The following is a 12,472-nucleotide window of genomic DNA, read 5'->3' on the forward strand; positions in this document are numbered from 1 at the left end:
AGGTGTTCCTGGACCTCTAGCTCTTCTTGGAGTTGTTCTTGATGCTCTGGTGGTGGCAGGGTTGGGGTGGCTTTATTGGGGGTGGATATGGACAATTTTTGGGTCAGTTGGGTTGGCGTCTAGGACAGGGAAAATAGCCTGTGCCTTGGCCATGCTGTCATCCCGAAAGGATGTGGGCAAATATTCCAGGTGACATGTCCGGTGTCTGGCCTGAGATATCCAGTTTGATGACCCTGTTGCTGCCCCTTGCTTTCTCATGGCGTGAGTATCCTCCTGGGTTTTTTTGCACTCTTGGGATTCCTGCCTTGGTTGGGTAACTTGTGCTGGTGATGGTGTACCACCATCCCTGGTGGACACCTGGGGATCATTGTTGGTCATGGGGTTTCTAGGGTTCATGAGAACCTCATCTGCTTGGATGTTTGCCCTTTGGAAGACTGAAACTTGTAGGGGCTCAAGTGGTAACTGTAGGCCTTGAATTTCGCTGCTGGTTGAGAAGATGGTGGAACCTGCATCTTTCGGGAAGCAAAACTTTGATGAAACTTTCGGTTGAAAGGAGTAAGTTAGGCTTCTCTCGACGCAGTCCGCAGACTCATTCGTGCTCCGACCCTGTGTGTCCATGTCATGAGGCCCTTAATCAGTTGTGACTAGGGGACTAATCATTGCGATTGCCCCCTGCCTCTTGCAGAAGCTGCCTTCTTCTACTTTGCATTTCGAGCACTGAAGGGCGGTCCCCTTGTCTTCCCTTACCTCATGGGGATAGGGATTGGGATTTTTATCTATGCAGATAGGAACCCCCTTGTTGCGCCTCACGGACCTACTTTTTTCCATCTCTTTATTTCTCCTGATGCTTTCTTATTCCCTTAGTTTGCTATTTTTTCTGTGTTTTTGTGACGCTGTAACACTCTGCTTGCCTTTGCTTGTTCTTGCCCTGAGTTGGCTGGAAAGGTCGCTTTGCTCAGGCGCTCCCTCATTTGTTCTTCCCAATTTTGTTTTTTATTTTTCACTTCCTTTCCTCTTGTTCTCCTTGCTTCCTACACCTTTTACCTCTGTTTTTTGTTGGCTGTTATTATCGTAATTTGTTGGTAGTTCCTCGGTTCCTCAGTCTAGTTTGGAAAATAGAGAGCTCTTTTAGAGGACTTTAGCAAAAGCTTACTTATTCAATGTAGGTGGATAGCACCTGTCCAACCAGTATAATCAGATCGGAGCTGCCTCTCCCCACCCTATAGGCTTTCTGTGTGATCTTCCAGCCTTATTGGATGGGAGGTGGGCAAGAGCACGCTGTTTTTTCCCTGTCTTGGATCCCAGACTTGGCCTGAGGCTGGGATGTGGTAAAAGTGAGTGGTCTGAGCAGGCCTGGGCAGCTGATGAAACAAGGACAAGGTGTTGGGGGCCCAAACAGGGCCGGACCGGGAACCAAAACCGGCCTTGGCAAACTGCTCAGGCCAGCCCCCCTGGGGGGGAGGGGAGTGCGGCCGAGCTGTTTGCCAGGGCTGGTTTTAGGCGATATTGTTACAGGGGGGGGGGGGGTTATTGCTGGCCCCTGGTAACAAAAACGCACCCCTAGGGGCCCAAAACTGTCCCCTACCCTGGCAGGTCTCCGGGGAAGCCCCTGGTGCCCGCTACGGCCAGTCCGGCCCTGGGCCCAAAGCGCTAGTAGGTTTTAAAAGGTGGTAGGTAGAGGTTGGGACTGGGGAGCTCACTGGTCAAAGGCAGCCTGGCCGGGCTTGAGTAGCTTAGGAGCGCACGAGACAGCAGGCCGCACTGAAACCTGGCTCAACCGCCTCTGCCGTCTCCGTGCACCTCCCTGGCAGGGGTCTCCTCTACTAAGGGGACTCCTCTGTGTTGTTTGTCTTTTTCACTGAGCTCCCCTCACCTAGCCTACTGTGTGACGACCAGCCGCTCCACACTCCTCAGCCTCTGCAGTCTTTCCCTCCAGCCTCCGCAGCTCGCACCAAGTGGCCCTGCAGCTCAGGTCAGCCCGGCATCGGAGCACCACACCGCATCTGCGCTCGGCCAAAGCTCCGCGCCCTCTGCAGCACCCTTCGCACCGATTCACCTGCCTCACGCAGGAAAACATAGCTATGGAGAGCACACTTCTACAAAAAACACTTTTCCTGGCCTCTCTCGAATCCACACGAGGGCCCGTGATGTGCAAGAGGCGCACATTTGCTGGGGATGCCAAAGATGTACTTATATGAGGTCACCGATACTCCCTGAAAATGAAAAGATCAGCAACTCTGGATGTATTAAGCACAATATTAATATCAAGGCGCTCAGGTATTTATCATCGCAGACATCAAACTATCTCACACATTCTGACCCTGATCCAGACTTCATCTACTTATTGTGGCTCTCGGCAAATGTCTTCTAGTTTTTGGGGAGGCCCTTGGGGAGGCAGCGATGAAGACAGGAAAGAGAAACAGACACAGATGGGAGGCATGGTTGCAGGGAGCTCATTTATAATGGAAATGCCTTTTGAAGTGCTGACCAAATATTGATAGGGCAGGGAAGACATCTAGGAGGTGGTAGGAGAGTAGGAAGAGTTGTGTTCAGTGTTGACCAGGAGTAAGAACTGTGGATGCCCAGGAGTGCAAGATGAATATAGCCAAGAAGTGACAGGTAGAAACAACAGCTGGAAGGATGATGTCACAGCAAGAACAAGTTTGCTCATCGGTGGCGGCAGGGCATTGCCCCAGAACGATGCAGCGAGCTGTGTCCAGGACCAAATGGGGAAGAGCTTGGGGGATACTGGCGCAGAGCTGGTAGAGATGCCCAGTCATCATGTGGATAAAAAGAAAGTGAAACGAATGCCATGCAAGCAGAAAGAACTGTGGCGAGCGACAGGCAAAAGAGCCAGAGAGAGGTTTACAGGTCAGGAAGGTGTCTACCCAGCAGCACAGGCAGGGGTCGGACAGCAGACGGTTTGTACTTAATAAAAGGTAAGCCTTGACACCGCTGCATGCAGGAAGATTTCCTCAAAGTACAAGCTCAGACTAATGATTCCAGTGTAATTAAATCCAGGAACGTACTCTTTTCATTCAGCTCCCAGCAGAGTCTTTGACATATTATACAAATGAAGAACATTTTCTTCTAATTCTGAAGTTTGATCCAAACAAAGATTTTGATAGGATCCAAAACAAATTAGGACACTTTACCTGGTGATGCACAAATGATACATATTTGCTGAAACTCAATTTCCACACATTACCATTTGTGCAGAAATATAAATCAGTAAAACTGCATGTCTCTGAAAATGTTGTGACCATGTCAATGAAAAATATACTATCTGTAAATGACGGTGGGCTACCAAACCATGCTTTATTAATATATTTACAACAGTGTGCCCCAAAATTCACAACCGGCTACATACTACATCCATACCACTATCCTGCTAAACGGGCTTGGCTCATATGCTACGCTTGTTTTTTGTGTGACACTTGGATTTGCTTATATGCTACACTTGTTTTTTGTGTAACACTTGGATTTTTCACAGTCCCTATGACTGCAGTGATGTAACACAGATGACAGCACCTCATGATAAAAACTGTTCCAGCACCACTGGAAGGGGGGTGGGAATCAGAGATAGTTAAAGTGCCCGGGATGCCACTCTGGCCATCGCTGTAATTGTGTTCCATTGTGGGCAGAAGGTTTCAGTATTCCTCGGGTGCAGTAGGCATTACGTTGACTCTCGCACAGCCCCAACACCCCCTCAAATTAAGTCAAATGTCACTGGTCCTGGCAAACTCCATTCAGAGGTCTGTGCAACTAACACTGCTCGTGCAACAGACTGGGGCCTCCACAATTCAGGAGTCTTCAGACGTTCAATGACTATATAGGCTGGTGGTACCGGAAGTCAGCCTTTGGCCGTCCTTTGCCATCTATTGCTCGGTGCAAGTAATAGATCATTTGAAAGACATCTAGCAACTCCCTTTTTGTCCACCTGAGGCAAATGTAAAAAAAAAATACATAGCCTGAACTTTCCCTCAAGGAAAGTACTGTTATTCCACATTTATGAGAAACGCTGCCAACAACAAGGTTATGGGGAGAGAACCTATAATGCCTGCGAGGAAATAAGATGAACAACAAATAAAATACCGAACTTTATCTGACACATTAGTTACGAGAAGTGTGGTTCTTCCTTAGAAAGTGGTTGGCTTAATATTTAGAAAAGTTTCCAAGACCTGGCCAACACAAGAGTCAAAGAAGCACACAGCAAAATCCAGCTGAATGAGCAGATGTTTACTTCTACCAGCTACTGCACAAAACTAGACTATTAGTGTAAGAAAAAAACAGAGAAATCAGGAACCAAGCACAATGCACCACTCAAAATGAACCTCGACTGCGACAGAAAATAAACTTTGTGGGATAAAAGCAGGGCCACCTGAAACAAAGGGGAAAAAAGAGATATCAACATAGTCATAAAAAAAACAGTGTTTGATGTCTAAATGACCATAAGAATAAACTTCGCCAGAAGTAGAGGCTCTAAACCTTTCGGATAAGCTGCAAAACAAAGCGTGAGGTAAAGACTGGTGGCCTTTATTTACAGTAAATGTTGTGCAGGTCCAAACAAAAAGGGAGTGGGCGGGTCTTGTGATGTGTGAGGGCAACAAAATATAGGTCTCAGGAGGTCCACGGGTCGCCAAGCCTTTAACACAATATCGGAACCTAGCTATGATACCTAGAGATGACTTTGCACTCGGATATGCCAACATTTGGTAGCCTGTGATTGTAATCTTGCAGTTTATTTGTGTGTTGTGCATTGGTTTACAGCACATATTCCAGCAACCTCCTGCCTTAAATACCACAGTACACAAAATAAAATATTGCTAAGTGTAGAGCAGTTAGCATGACAAAGGAATGCGCTCTGCTGGCAGTTATTAACACAATGGTCACCTACCTTCCAGATTCCTTCCTGCTATCCAGGCTGTCACCTTTACCCCGGGCCGCCTCCTTCCCTCGCTCCATTTCCTGCATGAGCTTGATGTGGACGGGGGTGTTCCTGCCCTCGCTGCTCGTGCTGCCCCGGGGCGAGGGCCGCTCACTGCTCATCCGGCCCCTGAAGTCTGACTGGGAAGTGCGCTTCATGGCCTGAAGCTGAGCCAGCGGCACGATGTCGCAGTTCTGAGGCCTATGCCAGACCGTCTGTCGCGAGATGGCATTGTAGTAGTAGAAGCGGTTGTTGTTCTGGTCGAACAGCTCCCACCACTGTTTCTCATCGGACTGGCGCACGTTCACGTTGGCGGGGGGCTCCCAGCCGCACTCCCCAGTCACGAGGTTCACGTACATGCGCTCTCGGGAGCGGGGCTCGATGATCTCCACCCAGTCCGAGCTGAAACGGGAAAAGAAAGGCACCGTGAGTCCAACACGGAGCGGGAGTCAAACTGAATGCAGAGGGTTCTGACTTGGGGAAACATTCACGTGCGCTCGCGACAGCTGCTTCCATCAGCCTCACTCACACCTGTCAGGCTTCACAGCTGTCCGATTAGCAAACAGAAAAGAAATACAACTTCATGCTGTTTGGAAAGGGAAACTTTCACATGTTCTACACGAAATGCTCTTCTTAGCAGTCAATCTCTCTGTATTTTACTGTGCCCACTGTCACATGTCAATTCACCATGCAGACGCGCAGAACAAAATTGTATTAAGACTGCCGGACCAATCAGCTCTACCCCAGCCAAAATAGCGCCACCAGGCCTAGAAAAGGGACTATGATCCTGTAGGCCAATGTAACACTGGTTAAACCAATAGCAGTTTTGTTTTGACGACTTAAAGGGAAAAACAATGCAGCAGTAAAGCTGATTTAGGGTGCAACAGCTGTGAAAAAAAACTACAGAAAACAATAGACATCCTTTACATTTAAGCAAAATGAGTGATCAGCTTAACACGTTTATACCGGCGTAGCACTCTCCCTGCTAATACCAGTAATAATTCGGTCTCTTAAGGCCGGTTTTAGAAATTATGTGTTTATGTACTCCAACCCCCCACCCCCTAAAAACAAAACAAGCATTGGCATAGCCAATAGGTCTCACCTTGTTTAGCAATGCAACAGTTGCATAACTAAATACTTATACGGTCCCAAAAGCGAGACCCATTGGCTATGCCAAAAGTGATCGCGGTCAAACATCAAAGCGGCCCTGCGGCCGCGAAAGTGAAAGTAATCGAGGTAAAGCGCGGCGCGCGCGCCCGCGCACATGCACTGTAGCTCTAGGCTGGCCTGGGAGCACTTTTTGGAGCCCTCTCAATATGTCTCGCCAGACCAGCGCATGCGCTGGGTCAGGCGAGACCTAAAAAGGTAAGTTGAGTGTCATTTACACACGGGAAAACCCCATGCAGTATTTAACTCCTGGACTGTTCACCGGCACCCGGACCCTCAGAAAGTGTTTGACAAGTCGAGACAAACACAATGTACAAGCAATAACTTGGGAATTTTCATACCAGTGTTACTGGCCAGTGTTACTGGCTTTCAAAGTTGGCTTAGGGGTCTTGTGAGAGACGATCAATAAAAGGCTTGATGTTGAGGAAAATCTAGAATTTAATTTAGCCACTTTGAAAACCTGAGTTTGTATTTTTTCAGTGTTTTGTGCCCCCTAACTTGGAGGTGAAAATCTACCATCCGCAAGAGTCTGCAAGCCCTTATAGCGCTGTTACGGACGACGTCTATTCTTTCCCACTGTCAAGCTGAAGTATGTTGGCTCTGTAAGTCATTATTATTTATATATTTTTCGTACTCTAGAAGTCATCGGAGGCAGAAAGGACTGGTTTGCTGTGGTTTGTAATTATCTTCAAATTATGGGTTTCTATGAGTGGGGACGATTTTGGTCCTAGGGAGATGGTCCATATGGAGGGGATTTAGTCGGCAAGTCGATAGGCGGGCACCCTTTGAAGAAAGTCTCACTTTGAAGCTTCAGAACAAAAAGCATTTCAACACCCAGAGGTAATTTGTGTAAGTACTTCTGTTCTATTTTTTTCTTGAGGGGCAAAAGCAAGTACATGCAACTATGGGCTGAATTACTGATGTTTATTGTTACTCAACTCAAGAATACTCCTGTTACATCCACCCTCCACCGCCGATTCGAACCTGTGGGTGGAGACATTAGTCCCCTGAGCAGGAACATTTTAAGGATTGAGGGGAGGGGGGGGGTCTGGGTCAAACGTATTCTGGGGGCCCCTGTTCAGAACAGCTTTGAATTTATGATCCAATTTCAGGTCTTCAATACCCTCTTTGGCCAGGCCACTGACAGAGCACAGGAACACAAATTCATATTTAAAATATGTTTACATCCAATATTCAGGAACAGTACATATGTTTTTAATATTGTAAGTGCAGCAGCCGGTAAACATCCTTTTGTACGTGGTCATTACACTGCGTAAGATTACTACGCATGCGTTACAACGCATGCGCTGTAATAACGCGTAGCCTTTACTATGCATGTTATTACTTCGCATGCGCTGTTACAATGCATGCATAGTAATGCATGTATGGATGACGGGAGTCAAGGAGGCAGCAATGACGAATTGCAGTGAGGAGGAGGCCAGGAAGATGGCGTGGTGGAAGAAGAACAGGTGACAACAGCATCAAAGGAGGGGCTCCGGACTCCCACCGAGGAGAAAGAGGTAAGAGGGACTGTTTACATTTTAATTTTGTAGGGTTTGTGTTTGAGGAGTAGTGTTTTTAGTTTTAGTTTAAGGGTAGTGGTGTGGGTCGTGTAGGGTAATGTTTGTGTGTAGGTACAGGAGTGGGGGATAGGGAGGGTCGTGCAGGGTTTAGTATTTTAGGGATTAGTGTAGTGTTGTGTTTGTGTAGTGTCAGGGGGGTCGTGCAGCGTAGTGTTTAAGTGTAGGGAGCGGATTGGGGGTAGGGTCGTGCTTGGAGTTTTGTTTTAGGGTTTAGGGTAGTGTCGTAGTGTTTGTGTAGGGTAGTGTTTTAGGGTAGTGTCAGGAGGTCGTGTAGGGAAGTGTTTGCATGTAGGGGCAGGACTGGGAGTAGGGGCAAGGTCATGCTTGGGGTAGTGTTTTAGGGTTTAGAGTAGTGTTGTAGTGTTTGTGTAGTGTAGGGTAGTGTTTTAGGGTGTAGGGTAGTGTTTTAGGGTTTAGGGTAGTGACAGGGGGTCGTGTAGGGTAGTGTTTGTGTGTAGGTACGGGAGTGGGGGAATGAGGGTCGTGCAGAGGTTAGTATTTTAGGGATTAGTGTAGTGTTGTGTTTGTGTAGTGTAGGGTAGTGTCGGGGGGTTGAGCATGGTAGTGTTTCAGTGTAGGGGACGGACTGAGAGTAGGGGTATGGACGTGCTGGGGGTAGTGTTTTAGGATTAAGGGTAGTGAAGTAGTGTTTGTGTAGTGTAGGGTACTGTTGTAGGGTTTAGGGTAGTGTCGGGGGTCCTGCAGGGTAGTGTTTGGGAGTAGCGACAGGACTGGGGCACAGGGCAGGGTCGTGCTGGGGGTAGTGTTTTAGGGTTTAGTGTAGTGTTGTGGTGTTAGTGTAGTGTAGGTCACTGTTTTAGTAGTTAGTGTAGTGTCGAGGGTTGTGATGGGTAGAGAATGAGTGTAGGGACCGGAGTGGGGGAATGCGGATGTTCGTGCAGGGGGTAGTGATTTAGGGTTTAGGGTAGTGTAGTGGTGATTCAGTAGTGTAGGGTAGTGTAGTGTAAAAAAGGGGTTAAATTAATTTTTTTAATATGACACGTTATTCCGCATACCATTTTTATTACTAGGCAAGTTTTTACTTCGTATACATTAACACTTTCAATGTAATGGTATGCGAACTAAAAACTTGCGTAGTAAAAGTTATTGCTAAGTAATAACCGCGTAGTAATGGCATGCGAAATAACGTGTCATATTCGCAGCAGCCCACTAACATTACTGCAAATAATCTCTATGACACCCTTCCATTTCTTGTATGTGAGGTCCTGTTTAGATCTAAAAAAAAATGTTTTATGGATGCTGCATCAATTTTTAGAGTTTTCAGCCCTCCTACGCTACTACTGAAAGCTGCCATCCTGCTCCCCAAAATAAATGTTATTTTGGAACGGCTTGATGTGGGAACCGGTGGCATTTCGTTTACTTTTCGGTCAGGGAGTCTGAGGCATTTCTTGTCCAAAATAGCTCTTGCCTGTAGGAGTGGCGGGTGAACACTGTGCAGTGAGAAACCCCATAATAACATGGTCAGATTTTAGATAAACAAAAGTAAGGTCTCACGAAAATAATTCCTTCACCAAATCTTTTTCGCACGTGATTGTAAGTGCTGGAAATCAGCTTGTGCAGGGCAGAGACGGAAATCCATTTAGTATATGACCTGTACTTGTCAGGCACAAGGGGTGGTGCAGAGGTCAAAAGAGTCAGCTTTGGTTGGGTGCTGGTGCCTTGACTGCGGTAGGGTAGCACGGAAAAGTTGAGAAGCCCGAATAAGGTTTAGTATCTCGTCTATTTGCATTTTTGCAGAGGCTGCCCCCAAAGGGGGCCTCGCGGGCCGGCGCTATAACAGCCGCCGAGCCACTGGAAGGATTGAGTTCTGGGTGCCCCAATGCGCCCAGAAGCAGATGGGGGTAGCCCTTCGCGCCCACGGTGCGCGGGAGAGGCGTCATACCCCTCCGTCCAATGGGGAGGGGGGCAGTTGAGGTACGAATACCCCAATGGGGGTAAACCGCCAGCGGAGGCGGGAAAACTGCAGAGGATTATAAGTCGCCGCTCACCCTGTGCAGCTTCTTATCATCGTGGAGCGGGGGAGAGCGGCAACTTATAACCATAACCATGGTTGGTTATGGAGACACACCGACAGGGCGGCGAGTAGGAGTAGGGCCATTCACTTTGGGATGCCTTACGGCAGGGTGAGTAGGCCTGACAAAAGTGGGTAGCAAACACAGACGGCACTCGCAGCTCAGACCACGCCGGAGGGCAGGGTACAAATGAGTAACAAGGTAGCGAGTTGGGGCCTAACTCTGGGGAGAAGCAACCCCCCGCACGCAAGGAGCGTGGAAACAAACAAAAACAATTATATGACCCATAAGTGGCAAGAAAGGAGATAAGCCTGCAACAACTGACCAATGAACTGTCCGGGCGATTTACGAATTTATGATGTACAAATGATTTACGCCAAGCAATGTGTTATGACAAGCAAAGTATATGATTTATGACAAACAAAGTAGGACAGTTCGCAATGATAATTTGTGGCCAGGGGTCATAAAATTATGACCAGAGTGTATGCATGTAATCGTAATAAAACTGTGGCCAACAATGACCATTATAACCACAACGCATGTTGGCTGTTTATTATGAGAAATACAGGTGATAGAAGATTGCATGCTATACTGGAGTGGGCACAGTGCGGGGGTTATGTGAACTCCCAACGGTGAGGATCTGAAAATGGGTTGTTTACACTGCGACATTGCATTGACTATTCCAGGTTGATTTGTTCAAATGTCACCCATGGGAGTACAGATTCAAGAATGCTCCTGTAGTCAGCGGCAGCCGAGCAAAATACCATCTTGACTGTAAATCCGACTGTGCCAACTACCAGCGACGATCGTTTATTTTTTGTTGCTGCGTCTCATTGCGGTTCTGCTTTTTATACACTCTGAATCTGTATTCATGAGGACTTGAACATCAACTGCATTGGCCCTTGAATATCACAGATTTGGATGGACAAATTTCTTGCCGGTCCATTTGGTACGTTTCTAGCTTTTATCTTACATTTATAATAGTAATTATTTTAAATAAACAATAAAATGTATTTAAATTTGCGCTCCTAGCAAGAGCTTGATCTTATCCTGACCTTAAACAAGGGGTGCTCAGGTTGTACAACCAATCTCATGATCCGATGACTCACACTACAGCAATGGTGCCTTTCTGCATCTTCAGATTGTTCATACTTGTATCATGATAACAAGCACTAGCAAACCCAAGAGGTCTCGCTTACGAAAGTTAATTGCTTTGTCAATTTTTTTAGCCACGTTAAACAGCAGTGCGGCTGCCGGGCAACATGACTGAAAGTCAAAAAATAAAAAAGCGCTATGACGTGGTATAGCACCCCCCCCCCCCCCCCCCCACACACACACACACATTCAGCCATGCTTGAATATGGTTGAAATGCTTTTAAGGACAGGTTTTGGTGTTGTCAATGTTTTTTTTAGCCCTCTTATACAGCAGGCTGGTATAGGCTATCATCTAAATCCAGACTCACACTCAACAGGCTATCATATATTATATTCACTGAAAAAAACATAGGTTTCAGGGGCGTTATAGTTAGCTGGACATTTCCCTTGTACAAAACCCTAGAAATTCCCCCGTTATAGTTAGTTCAGCTAACTATAACTCGCGCCCCCGCAATGCACTGCTGATGACGTCACATATTACATCACTCATGACATGGTCAGTGACATCACTGATGACATCTCAAATGACATCACTGATGACATCACTGATGACGTCATCCAGTGAGTCTGTGTTTCTGTAAAGTTTAAATATATATATATATATATAGGGAAAGGCCTATGGAAGAATGAGTGGATGTATAAGTGTGTGAATGGATGATTTTGTAGGTGCGTAACTGACTCTATAAGTGAGTCATTAAACGTATCTTACTGCAGACTAGTGACTAAACTGTGTGAATGTCTGTATCTGTTTGTCTGTTGGTGTATAAGTGGCTGCATGGTTTTGTGAATAGCTATACGAGTGGCTATATGGGTTATTGATTGGTTGTCTGAGTATCTGTATGGGTGCCTGAGTGTTTGTGTGGGTGGCGTGTGTGTGACTCTGTGCATAGACGTGGGAGTGGGTGATTCTATGGGTGCATGGTTTTAAGAGTGCATCTGTGATGGACTGTATGGTTGGGTGAGTGTATGTATGGGTGTGTTAGTGATTGAATGTATATCTCAGTGGTACATGTGTGAGTAACTACATATGTGAAAGGCAGTATATATGTGTGTAAGAGTATATAACTGGCTATATGTGAGAGTGTGATTGTGAGAGTGGCTGTATGGATGAGTGTGTGCTTGTATCAGTAATTGTACAAGAGCGTAAGAATGTGTTAGTATTTTTATGAGTAAGTTAACTTCTGTGTGTATAACTGTATAGGTGAGTAAATGGGAGTGTGATTAATTATTTGCATGACTGACTAGGTGTGTGAGTACCTCTATGGATGATTGGCGTGTGTGAGTGTCTATATAGGTGTATAAATGCATATGATAGTCCTGTACTGAGTAACTGCAAGTATGAGCGACTGTACAGGTGAGTGAGTGGAGGTGTGTGTAGACCTAAGATTCAATGAGTGGGTATGTAGTTATTGGTATTGGAGTATCTATGGTTTTGAGAATAAGCGTCTGGAATTTTGAGTTGGTGTATCAAAGGTTATATGAGGGTGTGAGAAGATGCACTAATTTATCACATGGATGATGTCATCAGTGATGTCACTGACCATGTCATGAGTGATGTAATATGTGACGTCATCAGCAGTGCATTGCGGGGACGCGAGTTATAGTTA

General features: G+C 46.4%; 1 protein-coding gene across 2 annotated transcripts in view; it reads right to left on the minus strand.

Moving 5' to 3' along the window:
* LOC146812049 (rho GTPase-activating protein 39-like) overlaps positions 1-12,472 on the minus strand; it is a 485,991-nt gene that overhangs the window by 383,414 nt on the left and 90,105 nt on the right. For both annotated transcript variants that reach the window (XM_085619026.1, XM_085619025.1), the window contains exon 2: positions 4,898-5,329. In XM_085619026.1, the coding sequence (XP_085475152.1) occupies positions 4,898-5,329 (432 nt within the window). The remainder of the gene's footprint in view (positions 1-4,897; positions 5,330-12,472) is intronic.

Source organism: Triturus cristatus, chromosome 7 (assembly GCF_964204655.1).
Source record: "Triturus cristatus chromosome 7, aTriCri1.1, whole genome shotgun sequence".
Lineage (NCBI taxonomy): Eukaryota > Metazoa > Chordata > Amphibia > Caudata > Salamandridae > Triturus > Triturus cristatus.